The sequence below is a fragment of the Drosophila montana genome, unplaced genomic scaffold, assembly GCF_035044405.1.
Source record: "Drosophila montana isolate Dmon_TW-CO22-7 unplaced genomic scaffold, ASM3504440v1 contig_402_1, whole genome shotgun sequence".
Taxonomy (NCBI): domain Eukaryota; kingdom Metazoa; phylum Arthropoda; class Insecta; order Diptera; family Drosophilidae; genus Drosophila; species Drosophila montana.
The window spans coordinates 4832768-4851966 of record NW_026998739.1 but is presented as its reverse complement, the minus strand read 5'-3'; the positions used below and the strand labels follow the sequence as shown (position 1 = coordinate 4851966).

The 19199-nt window shown below is 37.0% G+C and overlaps 1 protein-coding gene and 2 long non-coding RNA genes across 13 annotated transcripts in view; 1 reads left to right on the top strand and 2 right to left on the bottom strand.

Moving 5' to 3' along the window:
• The window catches only part of DIP-theta (Dpr-interacting protein theta), a 65797-nt gene that overhangs the window by 27421 nt on the left and 19177 nt on the right, over positions 1 to 19199 (top strand). For 4 of the 9 annotated variants that reach the window (XM_064697665.1, XM_064697666.1, XM_064697664.1 and 1 more), the window contains 4 exons: positions 9742 to 9839; positions 11086 to 11231; positions 12092 to 12153; positions 18659 to 18817. The exons of 2 other annotated variants lie outside the window; for them this stretch is intronic. In XM_064697665.1, coding sequence (XP_064553735.1) covers positions 9742 to 9839; positions 11086 to 11231; positions 12092 to 12153; positions 18659 to 18817 — 465 coding nt within the window. Of the gene's footprint in view, positions 1 to 9598; positions 9621 to 9741; positions 9840 to 11085; positions 11232 to 12091; positions 12154 to 18658; positions 18818 to 19199 lie in introns of those variants that run through there. 3 more of the 9 variants (XM_064697668.1, XM_064697669.1, XM_064697667.1) reach the window with 3 other exon arrangements.
• The window catches only part of LOC135439056 (uncharacterized), a 44304-nt gene continuing 30516 nt past the window's right edge, over positions 5412 to 19199 (bottom strand). For both annotated transcript variants that reach the window (XR_010437978.1, XR_010437980.1), the window contains exon 2: positions 5412 to 5602. This is a non-coding gene — a long non-coding RNA (uncharacterized LOC135439056). The remainder of the gene's footprint in view (positions 5603 to 19199) is intronic.
• LOC135439055 (uncharacterized) lies at positions 7254 to 9481 on the bottom strand. Of its 2 annotated transcripts, none has more exons than XR_010437977.1 (3): positions 9396 to 9481; positions 8434 to 8590; positions 7254 to 7523 (listed from the first exon to the last, which is right to left on the bottom strand). It is a non-coding gene; the product is annotated as an uncharacterized LOC135439055 (long non-coding RNA). The 2 variants fall into 2 exon arrangements; XR_010437976.1 differs by lacking the exon at positions 9396 to 9481 and having other exon boundaries at positions 8434 to 8517; positions 8578 to 8838.

Genomic DNA, 19199 nt, shown 5'->3' with positions numbered 1-19199 from the left:
TCTTCCCAAATGCTTTGTTAGCAAATTGTGCTTCGAATTTAGTAACAGCTTTGTTTCACATACATTCATATAAATTTATTAATATTAAAATATTAAAATTCCCTTCGCAAGACTTTTTTGAAAGTTTCATTTCGTATGAGCTTCATATATTTCGCCAAATTCAATCGGTTTGTGTGGAAAATAGTAGTTAACTGTTGTGTGAGCGAAATAGTCTGCTCAAGTTCCATTTTAAAGCTCCGCATTAGAAATGTATAAATAGGTATTCAAACTCTTAATTATTAATAAGTAATAAGCATATTAATAAGTAATAAATAAATAGATTAGTTGGAAATTTAAATTTAAATTTAATAAAGGTTTTCAATGTAAAGCAGTCGGCAAATACCTAAAACGTAGTCTAAACCTTACATTAGATTCAATGCGCTTTATCTTAAAACTATTACATTTTTAAAATAATAAAATTTGAAAATTTTAAATATTTACCAACATTAATATAATAATTTTACTATAAAGATTATCAGGTGTCAATAGTTAAGTAGTATTCATTATTTTTTAATTTGACTTTAAAAAAACGTCCTCTTTCTTTTCGCAATAGCGACTATCCTCACACTCCACAATCATCTTCTTATCGATAGCTATTAATAATTAACATGGATGGCAACACTGTAATTACATAGATAGGGTCTCACAATATAGCTTTATCCCATTACGAATGCATTATTAATAAACTTTTATTTGATACTCATCACATTCTATATACCCCTTCAGAGCTTACGGTATAGTGTGTAATAAGCGGCGCAGAACGTAATGTTTAGACAGAGATTAGACGACAATCCGCAACATGAGAACACACTAAACACTAAACACACCCACACAAACACGCACACAAGCAAACAAACAAGTGAATAACACACAAAGCTATTGTCAGTGTTGAGCAATGCCATACTCTTGCGCTGTTTACCCCTTGCAAGTGAGATTTAAGACCACATCAATACACATCAAAAAGCATGCTCGTCGCGAATACGCGCTTCCCCCCGCCTCTTCTCCCGTCTCACCACTCTCTCTCTCTCTCTCTCTCTCTCCCTCTCGCTCTTTGCTTATCACATTGTTTACGCATTTTGAGTACAAGATTGTTATGTGTTGATTTGCTTTAACTGACGCGTGCCCCGCATATAAGAAAGCATCCCCAGCCGACGGCTCCTTTTTGTTTGTTTGCCTTTATTTTTATTTTTTTGTTTTCATAACATTCACGGGGCGTATGCGTAACGCCAACTTTGTTGAGGTCTCCTTGGCATGTCAGCGACACACACACACAAGGGTATATGCAGGTGTGTGTGTGCGTGTGTAGGCAAACTTTTAAAGGCCGCCACTGAAAGCCACAAATCTGTTGCATACTTGCGGGCGCGCATTTAAAGTCAACCCGCGCATTGTCCGCATCGCTGGGCATTCGAGCGCCGAAGCATTGATTGACTGACTGCCTCTGCGGACGGGCAGACGACAGAGTCTAGCTAGGAGGGAGACTGATTCGCGGGACTGGGAACTGTTTTCTGGGAAATATCCAAGAATGTGGCCTTATCTGTGTACTGCATAGGACTTGTTATTCTCAATAGGTTTAAAGCTGTTCGTTCAGCGGTTGTCAATGAATGTTCAGCTTGAGTATTTGCAGAATAATGTGAATAAGAAAAAGTACTCAACATTTATTTAAATATATGCATATTTATGGGTACAGCTTTTGGTTTCCCAAATTCTCAAAAGTAAGCAATATAATGAATACAAAAGACAGGCAGAAAGTTGTCTGAATCCCTTTACTTTCATATAAAATAAAATATTTTAAGCAGTTCTTTTTGTGTTCGTTGTACACGTTGGATTTCTAGTGTCATTTTTCTTGCATCACTTTTGCATATCCGCCCCAAAAACTCTCCGCTTTGACTATGAAAACTCAACTAAATTCGACGCTGTCCACGCATCAGCGTTTGGCCATATTTCTTTTATATTCGTTTTTGCAAAAACAAAAACAGCGTCAAAGCGGACGGGCACAGTAGATTAACGAAGAACCGTAAAAAAAAACACGTTCAATTTCTTTAACCGGGAGTGACCAACTGCGAGATGCCCTGTAGCTTCTTTTCGTATATTCCTTTTTAACACATATGTATTTATGCAACAATAATACATCTGCGGATACACACACTGCAATGACTAAAGAATATCCATATATATATTTATATATTGCACCAAACCGCTATACCCCTTACATTTTCTATGTATACAGGGTGTAGTTACAGTTTTTTCGGGCAGCCAGCGCTTTGGACATACATACATACATATGTACGTTTGTATGTCTGTATGTATTAGACAAATCGAAAACAAACGACGCAAGCCCATAACTTTAGTTAGACAGAGATAGCAAGATCAGTCTCTGCTCTTGTAATTTCAGAAGTAGTCGAAATCGCCGGCAGAGCTATTGAATCGTGGCTGAGAACTGTGCTGAGAGCAGGGCTTAAAAGTAGGGAAGAACACACACTGACGCACATTTACACATGTTTGACACTTTGCCTTTGTTATAAGATCAAAACGACGTTGAGAGCCAAACTTAGCGCTATTCTTATAATAGAGCTGAGAGCAGCAACGAATGCATATTAACGATAAAAACGGCACACCGAAGATAGAGAAAGCAGACGCTCTCAAGATGAATTCGTACACCAGCAATTATTGTGTAGAGCGATAAACAACAACAAAATTACGTGTGAGCGCAATGCACGAGTTATCTCTTTGGCGCGTCTCTCTGCATATATATATATATATATATATATATGTGTGTGTGTGTGTATGGCTGTGCTTTATCTTCGCATGCATATGTGTGTCTGCTTGTGATGTTAACTTATGCATGGCACTCATTCGAGTTTTTGCTATTGCTCATTTCTGAGTGGTCAAATTTATCTGATGATCGTTTGTCTGGTCTCATTTTTGTGAGCGCTTTTTTCTTGCGCTTTGGGTTAGTTTCACCTCAGTAGACATGCAGAATTTGAAGTTATTGCACGGATGCGCTTCATTAATATCGGGTTGTACGGCAATATGTTTGATGCTAAATGTTAAATGCAGCTTGTTTCATTCATGCTCAGTATTCAGATATTGAACATGAAATTGACTAGGTGAATTCCTATTGTGTTATGTATAAAATGGTAAAACGACCGTAACTCGGTTCAAATGTGCTTTCATCGACTTAGTAAGTTTATCGGATACACACCCACTAAGTTATTTACGGCATATGACATATTGGCAACTGGGGTCAAACTAAGACAGAATGAAGCTGTAAAGGCAATAAGTGGACAAAAAATGAAGCAAAACGTGTGAGCGCCATGCCGAAATAGATAATGCACAAGCAATATACACAAGTGTATGCACATATTTTGCGATAAGCTCTGCATACACTTGTTTGTGTGTGTGTTCGCTTGTGCTTTATCTTCTTAAGCAAGTGTGTATTTGCCTATGGGTTATCTACCTATAAATCACGCTCTCTCAAACAAGAGTTCCTCTTTGGATCGACGGCCTGTTCAAGTTTCTGTGCGGCAATTTTTTTTGTTACTTTGCGCTCTCGCATTGTAGTTCTCTGTAAGTTAAACCCCAGTAGTCAATTGCTCATTAGAGCATAGATAATGTGTTATTATATCTGCTCTTGCAGGTCGCGATTACTTCTTAAATAAAAGAGAGCACCTAGATAACAAAAACCTTTAAGAAATAGGATTATTTTACATATACAAACTCGTGTTCAAATTGATTTATTACACTTTTCATTTTAAAATATGTGTAAATATTTGTAAAATATTTGATCGAACTTCAATTAGCCGAGATATGACATGTGTGAAATACAGCTCTGCGCATTTAGCATGCATCCCATGCTTACCGCACCTGATATTAAAAGTTTGTGGCTGCACAGTAGCTTGAGACTGCTTAAACTGTGCGATTGACTACTGGGGTTAAGCAAATAGAGAATCAAGTTGCGAGTGCGCAAAGCAGACGAAAAAATGGGCGCACAGAAATTTAGCTGTCGAGCACAAGATGAATTCTTGTGTGAGAGAACATGATTCAGAGGCAGATAACACACGAGCAAGCACACGCGAGCGTAAGTAGATAACGCATAAGTAAACACACACACAAACAAGTGTTTGCATTATCTACCTCTGCATCACGCTCTCCTGTGTTTTGTTTGGTTTTCACTCAAAACAAAACTCGCAAAGTTCTGTCCGCTTTGCGCCCGCGCAACTTAGTTTTCTGTTAGCTAACATCCACTGTTAAAAAGGCATGTTATTCTGCTCAGCTGTAAGCTGTTAATAGCACGTCTGAGTGACAACATCGCCCACGTTATAATTAAAGCTAAGCTTGATTTTCTTTAAATATATTATTATGCCAATGCGAATCCTAATTGTTGAATTTAATTAAATTCTGTATAGACTTTTGCGAGTCCAAAAGGTCATTTTTTTAAGATCGGACCGAGATAAAACAGTTTCAAGTTGTACAAAAGTGTTAATAATTTTTTGTTTTATTTTTCAGCCAAAACTTCCACGCTCACGCACAAATAATATGATTTAAACTGATCCTTGGTTGTACCAGACTATAGGCATAGTCCTAACGATCCTGAATGGTCATACATGTGCGAAATACGCAAGAACTTGGTTAAGAAATATGTATGAATTTTTCAGCCACGCCCCTATCATGGTTTTTAGTTGACCTTCATATCCTTGGTAACTCCCTGCCATTGATATAGTCCTGACGAACCAAAAGGACCAAATTTCTGCAAGTTTTGCATTGAAATGGTCCATAGGCATGCATGTTTTTTCCCCGCCCCTAATGGTACTTAGTTGACTTGTATATCCTTGGTTATATTATACCATTGATATAGTCCTTGAGAACCTAAAGGATCAGATCCCTGCAAAATTTGCACTGAAATGGTCCAAAAACAACCATGCTTTTTCTTTCAGCAGCCCCTGTAAATGAGCAGCAGAAATAGTTGCTAATTAACATCCGCTTTACAGCACTCATTTAACATTACCTGTAGCTTAACATCACTCATTTTAAATGAGTTACATTTTTGCCCCTTAGGCGTATGCAACGAAAATTTTTATTCGAAAATACTCGTCGACTTTCTGAGCATTTCTGTTCGCCTGGTGCTTCAGCGGAATTTTAGTACAAATTGTGGACCCGGCCGCCGACGAGGGCGCCCCTTTCGGGTATGCAACAGAAAATTTTCGGACGCTGAAAAATTTTGTCAACCTGCTGGTCATTTCTGTCCGCCTGGTATTTTAGCAAAATTTAAGAAAAATCTCGGTACCAGCGGCCTTCAACGGACAGATTTTTAACGACCGTTTATTTTTGAATTTGTTGTAATCCCATATCCCTTGGAAGTAAAAAAACAGGAGTTTGTTTAACAATTTTAAGTTATTTAATTTATTTTTGTTAAAATTAACAAAATTGTTGTTTTTTACATGTTTTTTCGATTTTATTTTAAAATGACTATATTTGGATTAATATATATGCGATCCTGGAAGGATTAGCCTCGTTAGATTCATAAAAGTCCTTAGAATCGATTGGAGTCCTTGAATCCTTCAATCTGTAATGATAAAAACACATTTGAAATAAAAATATCAATAAGATATATAAGAGTTTTTTGAGGAAAGAAATGGCCATAACTCGGTCATATCCTTGCAGATTTTCAAAGGACATGGTGCGTTAGGATCGTAGGGACCAACTGCATCGAACTGCATTAAAATATTATGGGGTCATCTAAGAATCCTGGACTTGGTAATTTTTCAGTCGCGGGCCGCAAGGAAAATTGGTTGAAATCACACAATTACACTAAAATTGCGATATCTCCGAAACCACAAGGACGATCTTGATGTCCTTTGGCCAGATGGTAGACCCGGTTAATATAATTTTTTGCCACAGGACTCGTCAGGATACGCAAGGATATGGCCGAGTTGTAAGCTATTTTCGGTTTACAAATTTGCCCTTAAAAATTTTTTGTCTGAAGGACTTTCGTCCTTTGGGTTGTATATTCATAAATGGGAGGATGAGGACTACCTTCTGTCAAAAGGACATCGCGATAGTCCTTCAAATGGCGAAGTTAGTCCCGAATTTTTCGATTTATAGCAATTTTCTGACTAACCCCTTGTGAAAATTGTTGGTGAAATTTGTCGAATTCTGGAAATATTTGAATGCCAATCGATAGATCTGATCTCCACGACTTCAAAAATGTATATCCTTCCGATATCCTTCAGGATTTGGCCGAAATATGGCAAAAAAAAGAATGTCCTTTTTAGAAAAGTAGCCATATTTCTGAAACCACAAGGACGATTTTAATGTCCTTTGGCAAGTTTGTAGTCCTAGCCAATACACGTTGTTTGACTAAGGACTTATTAGGATCCGCAAGGATGCAGCTGAGATATAGCCATTTTATTGTACAAAACAAATGTCCTTATACCCTGGCTATTTAAAGGACCTTCGTCCTTTTTATTATATTTTCTGAATGTGCAAGACAAGGACAGTCTGATTGCCAAAGGACATGCCGAAAGTCCTTAAAATGGTCAAGCTATGGCCAGTTTTGTAAAATTATCCTTTCTAGAAAAATAGCAATTACTAGCTCATATCCTTGCAGATTTTCAAAGGACACAGTGCGTTAGGATCGTGCAGACCAACTGCATCGATCTGCATTAAAACATTATGGGGTCATCTAAGAATCTTGGACTTTGTAAAAATTGTCGCGATGCGCTAGGAAATAGGCGGAAAACAAAATTCTTCAGATTTTGAGAAAGGACGATTTGGAAGTCCCTTGGCCAGAGTGACGGATCCTGTGTCTGAAAAGTTGCATTGACCAGGTTACCAACTTGCCAAAGGACATCAAAATCGTCCTTCTGGTTTCGGATATATTGACGATGCAGGTCGATACGCTTGGTCCTGACAATCCAAACGCGACATTTCATTTACAAATCCGCAAGGATATGCCCGAGTTATAAGCAATCAAAAATTTAAATTTCACATGACCTGCCGAAAAAACACATTGCATACCCGAAAGGGGCACTCTCGGCAGGTCAAGTAAAATTTTAATTTTGGATTGCTTATTGCTCGGCCATATTCCTGGGGATTCTTTAAGGCAAATGTTGCATTAGGATCGTAGGGATCAAGCATATCAGCGTGCATCAAAATATTATGGGGTGATCTAAGAATCCAGGACTTGTAACATTGTAGTTACCGTGCTTAACAGAAAATCCTTGACATCTCGGAATCCATAAGGACAAGTTCAATGTCCTTGAACCAGCTTACACCTCTTGTCTATGGAAGTTGTTTGAAACAGGACACGATGGGACCTTCAATGATACGGCCGAGTTCAGGGATATCAAGGAATTTGAGTACTTCGCCCTTATCCGTTTGCTATCAATTAATATTTTAATTTAACGGCCGCCAAAGTTCATTGAGACCGACAAGCAGCTGGGTCTCCAGATCGGAATAAAAATTCGGCTGAAATACCAGGCGAACTGCAATGAACAGCAGGTAGACAAAAAAAAAAGGCGCATGAATAATTTAATTGTAAAAGCGCACAAGCGGAATGTGATGCACACAGAGATAAAGTTAGATTTTGATCTCCCTGTGTCACTTGCGTATATGTACGTCTCTGTCTCGCGCATGTTCGTCTTGCCTAAAGTGCAATTACTGTAATTCTCCGCTCATTTTGGCACCCACGCACATTGGTGCATATATATATCTCGCGCTTGCGTCTACGTTGTTGTTGCAATGAAGAGAATATATGTATGTAAACATCTTTTTTACCTTAGCCTTGCCTTGTAAATACATACATACACAAAACTGTAAAGTTTATTTTGTCATGGCATCCCTGCATATCCGTCTATATATGCATGTCGCCAGCATGTTTTGAAGATCAAAACAATCAACGGCTGCCGCTGATGTACGCCTGGTAATTAGAGACGGCACTTTACGTTTACTTGCAGAGGCGGAGCCAAGTTAGCTTTAACATAAATATCGAAAGGTTGTCATAAGATAACTATGCATAATATAAGTTATTAAATTTTATAGTGAATTTAAATGGCAGTCTTAATCTAACATGCTAACAATAAATTTTCAGTTGCGGCTACTGAATCGCATTAGGAATTTGTAAATGCTTTGCCTTTATTTTTATTATATTGAGCTTATTTTATTGTTGCATTTTACTGAGTGTATTAGTAAATTATCAAACTTAAGAGCGGACAATACGAAAGTCATGCAAACGTAAGTGCCATCTCTAATTGTCAGGCGCTCAAAACAGGTAGTCGATATGTATGCGCGAATGTGCATAGGTGAAAAGACAAACGAAAAATTACAGCTAATGCGCAGAGAAGCAGTTGCGCACTCATGTATGTATGTATGTTTTGCGCTCTGCCTGATACATACCTACATATGTTCTGCGCATTGAAATTGTATGTATGTACACTCCTCCAAACATATATATCTCACTCTCGGTTTACTTTGTTGTTGCTGCAATAAATTGAGCGAGATGAGCTGCCGAATAGTGATGCCTGGTTAGCGCAAATTTACGTGATAGATTTGGCTGCATAATAGAAAATCCGTCAATAATCATTCGTTATTTTTAATAAAAAACTACAATTTGGGTAATTGTGATGGATGACGGAATTCTAGAACGCATTAATTGTTTAACGGAAAGCAAATGTTATTAAATTTGTACAAATTTTACAACGCGAAATTTTTAATGGCAACATAATCAATATGAATTATTATGTCGAGAAATTCTGATTGTATAGTTTTGAGACTACAATTGGCCGGTTAACAACTTGTCTCGATGACTACTAGAGTTAAACTAACTCGCATAGCGGACGGCACAAACAGCACACAGAAAAAAAGCAGCAAATGCTCACAAGATGAATTCCTACACAAGCAACGCGAAACATTCGTGTGAGTGCGACGCATAGGCAGAATACCAAATATACAAATGTATGCACATATCTTGCATTACCCTCTGCATACACTCGTTTGTGTGTGTGTTTACTTGTGCGTTATCTGCTTATACTCGCGTGTGCTTGCTCATAGGTCATTGAGTAATAAAGAAATAAAATATTACTCAATGACAGCTGCTTAACAGCAAGACTGCTGCTCTTAACAACTCCACTGTTAGTATTTCTTACAACTGCTTAACAGTGAGTAATAAGAGCGCGTCATACAGTAAGTCATTTCTTTATTACTCAATGAGCAGCTGTAAGGAGCGTTAACACTGGAAATGTTATGTTAAGATCAGCACTCTTGCTGTTAGGCAGCTGTAAAGAGCGCAGGCGTGGCGCTCTCTTTGATATTTTCGTATAATAGCAGGTTAAAGCGGCTGTGGCTTAGTTTGATCTTACCTGTGGGGAAGGCGGCATCTGCAGCGGGGTGCATGTGTGTATGCAGCTGTCACTATTTTTTGTTTGTTTTAATGCAGTTGTTAGTCGCATTATCTAAGAATTGAGGCTCTTAGCTTAAATGTTAATACAAAGTTAAGCTCCCCTATTCTAAGATAAGTTAAACTTAATGTATTTTCAATATGAAAACTTATGAAACGTGTGCTTATCAGTTTAATCCAATGAAAGGTATATACAGAGGTTTCAATAATCAAATTTAAGAAACACTCTGATATGTACCTTGTTTCAGATTAGATTGTTGTTATGCCAATCCATACATTATACTCCAATTTCTTTATTCACATTACAGATCTGCCCAAGTTTGGAGAGCTCCTGCAGAATGTCACCGTGCCGGTCGGCCGAGAGGCTGTGCTCCAATGTGTCGTCGACAATCTGCAAACGTATAAGGTAATTCCAGGCCCCACTCGAATATCTTTCAATATGTGTGTCTATGGCAGTGGGCGTGTCTGTTGTTAGTTTGGCAAAGCGGGCACACTTAGAAGAGCAGCACCCAGCGCCAGGTGTTGCGCCTAATGGAAATTGCTGGCGGCGCTGTCATTTCAAACAGTTTACACTTCATCAAATAAAACGTGGCATAGTTTCAGGTGCCACGCCTCAAAAACTCTTTGTGCCTGTGCGTGTCTGCGTGCGTGTGCGTGTCCTCTCGTTAAACGCATAATGCGTGCGCCATTTGTGTTGACCCTTTTTGTAAGGGATTTTTTTTCTTTGCTTTCGGTTCCAGTTACGCTCCCTCGCCGGCAACTGGGCACGTTTCAAGCCCCTTGGGCGCCACTTTGATTTTGTGACCGGCTGGGTGAGGGCCACAAAAAAAAAGCTGCCCAATGAATTGCCGAAATGAAAATGGCAAACGGTCGGCCACAAATTTGTGTTAGTCAGCTTTTAGACCCAGTTTCGGTAAATGGCAAGGTAAATGGACCTGGTGAAAGCGCACGCAACAAATTGATAATCTTCCTTCGGCTCCTTGATGATATCGTTGGGCAGCCCATCATACAAATGGTAAATGTGCTGCCTATCATGTTGCTAATTCTAAATATGATGTTCCTCCACAATGGTCCGTTGCATTTGAGCGTACAAATTGAAAGCTAGTGAATTGATGTCTGACCATATGAAAAGTAGACAACAATTTCTCTACCTTATAACTTGAGGCGCCCCTTGTTATATATATTTGTGTGTGTGTGTGTGTAACTTAAATTGGTTAATTCACTGGAAAATGAAACAATCAATTGATTTAATTTAGTTTTTTAATGCCAAGTTTTAAGTACTCCAGACTATATGTCACTGAAAAGCAAGCTTTGCAATAAGGAATACTCAGACTTAAAAATACTTAATGCAGCGTAAAGCATAACTGAAAGCTTTAACCCCCCCTTCAGCCTGGCACACTTTAAGGGCTGTATGCAGTTCTTACATCAGCTCCTAAACTTTTACACATTAGCCAAAACGTTGGCCGCCTTTTGGCGACATTTTGTGTCTTTGGGCTAATAAATGAGCTCGGGCCACGCTAGCTCAACATTAACATTGTGCCCAAATTGTCGAGCGCTTCAGTTTTATAATTTGTACACACATAAGTAAGCCGAAAGTAAACTAAATGTATTTTCCTTCTATTTTTTTTTTTAACAATATTTCCTTTGTGCAGATTGCGTGGCTACGTGTCGATACACAAACGATTTTAACGATACAAAATCACGTCATAACCAAAAATCATCGCATGAGCATTACTCATGCCGAGAAACGTGCTTGGATATTGCGTATACGTGATGTTAAGGAGTCCGACAAAGGATGGTACTGTATAAAAACCCATCAAATTATGTAACGTTGCTTTAATATTGATAATCCAAACTATTTGATAGAAGTTTTATCTGTTACTAGCGAAAAAAACCTAATTTTTTTATGTTTACTTTACTTTAACATTTATACATAAACTGCCTATGCAATTAGCCAAATATTTTATTATAAATACCGAATATTTATATATTTATTTGGTATTTTAATTTTATTTAAGCTTTAATTCGAAAAATAAATAGTTTTTATTTCATGTTTCATTTTTAATATTTATATTTATTAATTTTATATATTTATATTTTATGTATTTTTTTTAATATTTCTAGTTTTCATATTTTTAATTTTTTTGCGCATTTATTTTATATTTTTAATTATTACATTTATAATTTGCATTTAAATTTTTATCTATTTCGATTTAATATTTCTAATTTTTGTATTTGTAATTTTATTTATTTAATTTTTATATTTTGTATTTTATGTATTTTCAATTTTAATATTTTCAATTTGGTATTTTTTATTTTATTTCAATTTTATTTAGTCCATTGCCTTTAATAAATAATTGCTATTTCATATGCCATATTTAATTTCGCTTTTTTAATTTTATTGGCATTTCTTTTGAAACTTAAAAGCTTTTTTATTTAACGTTCCCTGTTCACTGCTTGGAAATTCCTAGTTTTTACTTTCACAACAGAAGGCATTTTACGATTATGTTTATTTCATATTTATGCTGGCCCTTTGCCATAAAACGCTCTCACGCATGCTTTCTTATTGCGCTGCTGAGTTTTAGTTCTTGTTTCATTTTACAACATAAGCCCTAGATAAGGAAAATCGTCTCACATGAAAATATTTACAACCCGCAGGTACATGTGCCAAATAAACACGGATCCGATGAAAAGTCAAGTCGGCTATTTGGATGTTGTCGGTGGGTAAACAAAATAAAATAAATTTCTGTGTGTAATTTACGTTTTTTCAACTCCCGCCCAAAGCAGCTAGTTAAGTTGTTTGTATACCCTTTGCGGAGAGTATTACAGTTTTGTACGAAATGTGTAACGCATAGAAGCAGCTCGATCAAGTATATTCTTGAAAAGTACTCACAGCCGTCGTTTTAGAGCCTTATATATTATCTATATATATCTATTAAATATTGGTGAAATTTAGAAGGGGTTTGGAGAGTTCAACCTCCGAGTAGAGGAAAAGGAGTCGAAATTTGTATAAAAACCATCAAATGGCTGGTTCAAATCCAGCATTTTAAAATTTGTTGTATTTGTTTATTTCATAAGCGATTATGTTCAAAGAAAAAAACAATAATAATATATTTATAAAATACATAAAATAATTAATATGAATGCTTATTCACAATAATATTTAGGGATCGAGTTGTCGTGAAGACAGAAGTCAAAATATATATTTTTAAATATGCGTGCGGATAGAAGCCAAGATAATATGTATAAATGGCAGAGGGGAACTTGAAGGGCTTTTGACTCGCGAATCTTTTTCCAGGAAAACCCTAGCCACATGTCCAAAAATCCTAGCCACATGTCTGCAAGGGTATTTACTTGTCTGCAAAAGCCCTTCGTTCTTGTTTTGTGTATGTTTGTTTATTGAACTCTGTTTTTTCAAAAACCCATATAGCTTTTGCAATTGCAGCGCAATTACGCGTAAATTAACTTTTATAAGCGAGTGTGAGTCTGAAATGAATTGTAATTTGTCTTGGCTGCGGCTGGGCGGTCAGCGAGTCGATCAATTGACGCCCACGACTTGTGCTGCATTTTGCAGCTGATAGTTTTTCATTTTTTTTTTTCAAATTGCTCAGCCAAGTGGCGAGTGGTATGTGGCAAGTGGCAAGTGGCAAACGGTCTATTTAGGTGTTTCAATCGGGCCGGAAAAGTTGTGCACAAGTTCTCTAACAACTGGCGATTGAGTCTAATTGCTGCGGCTGGCAACTGTGTTTCGAGGGGCGTTTGTTTGCGAGCTTCCCCTCTCACTCTCCCTCTCTCCCTCCCACTCTCTCTCTATTGCTGAAAACTATTGGCTAATTGAGTTAGGCAGCTCTTTAAGCTGAGCATGGGGGCGTTTTTAAAGCTGGCTTACTTTTCACTTAGCCAGCACATTAGTTTCCCTCTCTCCATCTATTTTTTTTTTAGCTGGATTGAGACAATGAACAGCTAGAAAGCACCTGGTCAGCCAAAGTGTAAGGTAATGAAACAATTTACATGCTACGTGCGCCTCGCTGCATACGCCCCGCGCGCCCCGCAGCTGCCGCAATGTGTGTTCATTTCCATGTCCGTGTCCGTGTCCGTGTCCGTGTCCGTGCGCCCACGTTAATTATTCAGCTGGCGTACAAAAACCTCAGAGGAGACAAGCCCAGCGTCGGATCCCAGACAGATTTTAAATGAATATGCCGCCCCCAAGGCTTGGTTCGGTTTTTGGTTTGGCTCGGTTCCGGCTTCAAGTTGGCCGCGCGCCGGCGTTCTCATTTTCAGCCCCAAAACCGCGGCATTTTACTACGGTCGTAAGTAACCACTTTGGTTGATTGTGTTTTCATTGATGTCGAAATTCATTACGGCCGCCTACACTGCGCCAAATGTGTATGCCTGCTCGGCAATATGCACAAGTCGCCTCCAAACATTTTCGTGCAGTGCAAAAACGCTTTACAACCAAATGAACTAAGTCTAAAAGCAAAGCGGGCAGCCCCTTTAAAGCCGGTGCCCGGCTTTTCCTGCCACTGACAAAATGCACGACTTTATATTGCTTACTTTTCAGCTTTCCGCACACACACTCAACTCTCTTTAGGCATAAAGTGTTGTCAGATATTGCACATTTGCAGCTAGAGAGAAGAGTTTGAGAAAGGCCAATATAAGCAAAAACAGGGCTTTAATATTGTAAATTAATTTCCTGTACTGATTTGTTTAGGCTCAAAAACTAATTCTTGGTATTGGGGTTAATTTATAAGCTGTCTTAATATATCTGGTAATATTTATGCAGAGACTCTAATACAATTTGACTCTAATATATATGAACCAATAAATTTAAATTTATTTATGAAAAAGCAAAGGAACAAAAAATCGAATAACTAACGAAAATATAAGAATTCGAACTTAAAAATGTTGACCTAATATTTATTTCTAAAAAAATTAAAAAAATTTATTAGTTTTATTTAAAAGCATAAAATTTTTGAAAAATATTTTTCTACATTTTTTTTTATATAAACAAAAATGTGTCTAATAAAATTTAACTTTAATTTTCATCAACAAATAAATTCAAATTAATTTATAAAGATTTCACAAATAAATATAAAACTTCGATTTGCTAAAAAATCAGAGCCCAACTTTAAAAATGTGCCTTTTATTTATTTTTATTCCATTACCATTACTATTTCTTTTAATTAAAAAAAAAAATATGAACAAAAAGTCTTCCTTTGAATTATGGTCCCTTTAATTAAAATCTTTGATGCTGTCTATATAATTTGTATTTATTTATATATTTCTCTTATTATAAGCAGTCAAAACAAACTTAAACATTTTAAATAAATTCCAAAGACACTAAATCTATAAAATATATATATATGTTGAATAAATACAAACAATTAGAAATTTTCGAAACAAATCAAATATCTAGCACAACAATGTATACAAATCTATAAAATTAATTTAAAAATTGTCAAAGGCTTTTTGTTTTGCGCCACAAACAAAACCTAAACTCGCAGTCAAATTTCGCAATTTACCCAAACAAGTTAGCTATAAAAATAGCTACGGAAAATTTATTCTGGCCATATAGCTGCGTGTGAATTTTTCATATTTTCTTGCTGCCAAACAAATATACATATATATATATATATATATATATATGTATGGAGTCGTGTATTATTGGCCCCTCAAATGGCATGCAAATCAAATAAAATGCATAACTAAAAGAATCTCGCGCACAAAAATAGCTGTGAGCCAGCCACAGAGGCACGAAGCATACGGCTTAGTTCAGACAATGCCTTTAACACCATAAGCAAAACATCAATTGGGGCAAAATATATTGTTTCGAATAAATAATTCAATGTCTGGCTGGCTTTCATATGAAAACAATCAGCAGCAACAAAAAGCCGAAAGTAAATAGAATAAAAAAGCTAACTGCATTGACAAATAAACGCGGCCAGAAAACAATGTTCAAATAAAACCAAAAGGACGCGAATGCAAAGGAAAATGTGTCCACAATTTTTACGGTCGAGAAATTTGTTGTCCATTTTCGGTTTCAGCTTTGATGCATGACAGCGGCGGGCGTTGGCCATTGCCTGATTGTGCCCCAAAGTGGGGCAGCGTGCGGGTCGCGTACGAGCGAGCTTGCGGCAGCCAAGTGGGCGCATTCTAGCGGAAAAGCTGGGAAAGTGTCAAAACGACGTTGGGTGGCGTCGAAACTGGATTTGTTGACTCAGTGCATAGTGGAAAATGTTTTGAAAAATGGCATTTTAATGCACAGAATTTACAACTGAAAAGCAAAAGATGTTCGCTCTCTTTGTGCACCGCGAGCTGTGTCCCCCAACATTCTAATCTCCATGAATGGTCTAGTTGAGACGGGCTTATATAAAAAAAATAATTATTATTCATTAAAGAGCTTTAAGGTTTTTTATCTGCTTATATTAAATCTACTTAATATAATTATATAAAATAATGTAATACATTTATATATATAATATATTTATATATATATATTAGATTTCTCAACTGAAACTGTACGCAGTAGAACATATTCTTTTTAAGAGCTTTTTTTTATTTTAAATATATTAAGGAAAAATGCCCGTTTATTTTAATTGTCTATGCTAATATTAGTCGTAATATAATTTGCTATTTATTCAGAGCTACATTGTTTTTTCCCTTCATATTTTCTTTGTATATATCCTTATTTCCATGCACAGACTAGTAAGGTCGAACTCATTTATTTAAATTAACTATTTAAAATTGCAAACTTATTTTAGATTTATTTGCTAAAAGTTTTTTCTGATTATAATATATAAAAAGTCCCCCAGAATTCTAATTTCTATGTTAAGTATATTTAAGATTTAAAAAAATGTTTGACTAATAATTTCTCTACAAAAATAATACGGTATATTTTTTATTCAAACATAAGTCAATATTCTCCGACTTTCCCTTCCTTTCTTTATAAATATTTTCTCATTTCCCTGTGCAGACTAGCAAGCACGGACTCATTTATTTTAATATTCTACTTTATTTTCCATTCGTATATCGTCTTTTTTTACAGCCAGGCACATTTAAAAAAATATATATATATTTATGCGCATATTATATTTCTTGAGAGTTAAATAAATCTTTCCCATCTTACCTACCTCTCTTTTTTTTAGAAAAATATATTTTTGTTTTATATTTTTCTACCAAAATAATGCGTATATTATATTTCTTCAGAGCTAAATAAATAATTTCTATCTTACCTATCTCTCTTTTTTGTTTAGACAGACTCATCTATTTAAAAATATATTAAATATTATTTATCAGAGCTAAATCAATGCTTTTATAGCATTAACGCTTAATTTCAGCGCATTTGAAATTAATTTTTATCTTTCATCACGTTTGAGTACATTTCTTAACTTATCCAACCACTGAGCACAGCGATAAAAAGCGTTTATCCCACACCTTGCCTCACTCTTTTCCTTTTGCCCTTTGTGATTTGAGGCATGCGTCATGGCTGAGCCCATTACGGCCAAGTCAACAGGCACTGTGCCTACTCGACTTGTACAACATGACGTATACGTAATGTGTGCTTGTGAAGTGAAAACAGCAAAAAAAAAAAGTACATTTTGTTAAACATGCCCATCATTGTTTACACGAAGACTTTTAAGTTTCAATGTGTGCATGTTGTGCGTCATACTTCCAGCTCTGTTTGCCTTTGGTTTTGCCAAAGTAGGGGAGGGGCGGGTGTTGGGGGGCAAGGCAATAACCACAATGAGCGCCGTCAATAATTTCTTGAAAGCTGTCTTTGTATTATATACTAGCAAATTGCTCTACGTCTCTTGATATTGCTGCAATTTTACGTACATTAAAAAGCTGCTCCACTTATTAAATGCACATTTTGTTTGGCTACACCAAGGCGAGGGGGGGGGGGGGAGGCTGTAGAGGGACCTCATTAAGTGGTCAGTAGAACAGACTCTTTACCTTCTGTCTACCTCACGCTTTCCCTCTTCTATCTCGCCCTCCCTTGCTGCTTTTGGACAAGTGAAAAATTGTCAAGCGTGAAATTATAATTAATTGCCAAGCAACACCAGAGACTGGCACGCACAACAGGCGACAGGCCCAGGTCCAGGTCCGGGTCCAGGTCCAGGTCCAGGTCCAGGTCCAGGTGCAGGTCCAGTCTCTGTTAGCTGGCAGATAGCTCTCGCTGCATGTAAATGTCAAAAAATGGGCACAAGCGACGTGTTCTTGTAGGATATGCATGAGCCCTGTGCCCCTTATACCTTATTTGATGGCTTTGAGTGCATAAAAACTTGTTGAAGCAACCGCACGAGAATTTAATTGCAGAAATACCTACTTGCTGTTGTATATTTTAATGTTTACTTTAGTTTCTAGGCTTTTCCTTTGTTGAATAAACTGCAGATACAAAATGATGTGGCCAATTAAGAGCATACAAGTAAATTAAGCGAAAATTCCCGGAGAAAACTTTAACTGACTAACTGAAACGGAATATATAGTATACAAATACACGCAATGGGAATTACAAATGGGCTCTAAATAGATGCACAGAATATATAATAATTGGGTGAATATATATAGTATATATTTTATTCAGTATATATTATAATTGGGCTCTTTGATGTCTCAATACAAATTCTGACAAAACTATAATACTATCTGATGTTTAAAATTTTGCTAATTACCTCAAACAATTCCAATCAATTTAAATATAATGCTAGTATTAAAAATCGATAGAAAGTGCAAGTATTTAGGCCTATTAAATATCAAAAATATTTATTAAATATTTATTTACGCTCTACATTAAAAAAAAATATTTCTATAGTTCAACCAACTAAATATTTTAACTAAATAGTCAGCAGCAACAAATTTATTAAAAGCCTGCTGCAAATAAAGCCACTCAACAAAAACTTCTTTATTGCTTTTTTTCACACACACATGTCCCGCTGTCGACAACAACAACAACAACAACAATGACAACAACAACAAACCAACCAACTAACCAACCAACCAACAATGTCAACAACAACAATAACAACTGCTGCTGCTGCTGCTGCCAACTGCTGACACCTGACGAACAATTCGCGAACCTGCTCATGCCCATTTTATTGCCGCTTCGCATCGTTGCGCGGCCCACGCGGCGTATGAATAATATGTCGCCTGTAACTGTTGCCATAACTATGTGCCTGTGTGTGTGTCTGTGTGTGTGTCTGTGTGTCTGTCGCTTTGTCCGCACAGTGCCGCCAGACATACTGGACTATCCCACCAGCACCGATATGGTCATACGCGAGGGCTCAAACGTAACCCTAAAATGTGCTGCAACCGGTTCGCCAACGCCGACGATAACCTGGCGACGCGAAGGTGGCGAACTGATACCCCTGCCCAATGGAGCCGAGGGTAAGTGTATGCAAATTTGAGTGTGCTGTAAGAGTGGGTGTGTGTGTGTCTGTGTGTGCGCTGCGAGTGTGTGTGAATTTGTGTGTGTTTGCATTTGCACGCTGCATGCATGACAAATGGACTCTGGCGCGGATTCTGCGGGTCAGCATGTAAATTATTTGCCACAATGTCGAAGTTGAGCAAAGATGCCGACAATACCTGCGTGTTTGAGTTACATGAGAGCGCGTTTTAAAGTAAACTTAAATTCCTTTAATTAGCCTGAAGCTCGAGTTAAGCGAACTCTCTCATGCACACTCAATAATAACCAACGCCTCAGCATAATTAACGCAATATTCGTGACGTGCGCTCAGAGGAAAGTGTGGTAATTTTGCTAGGAAAATGG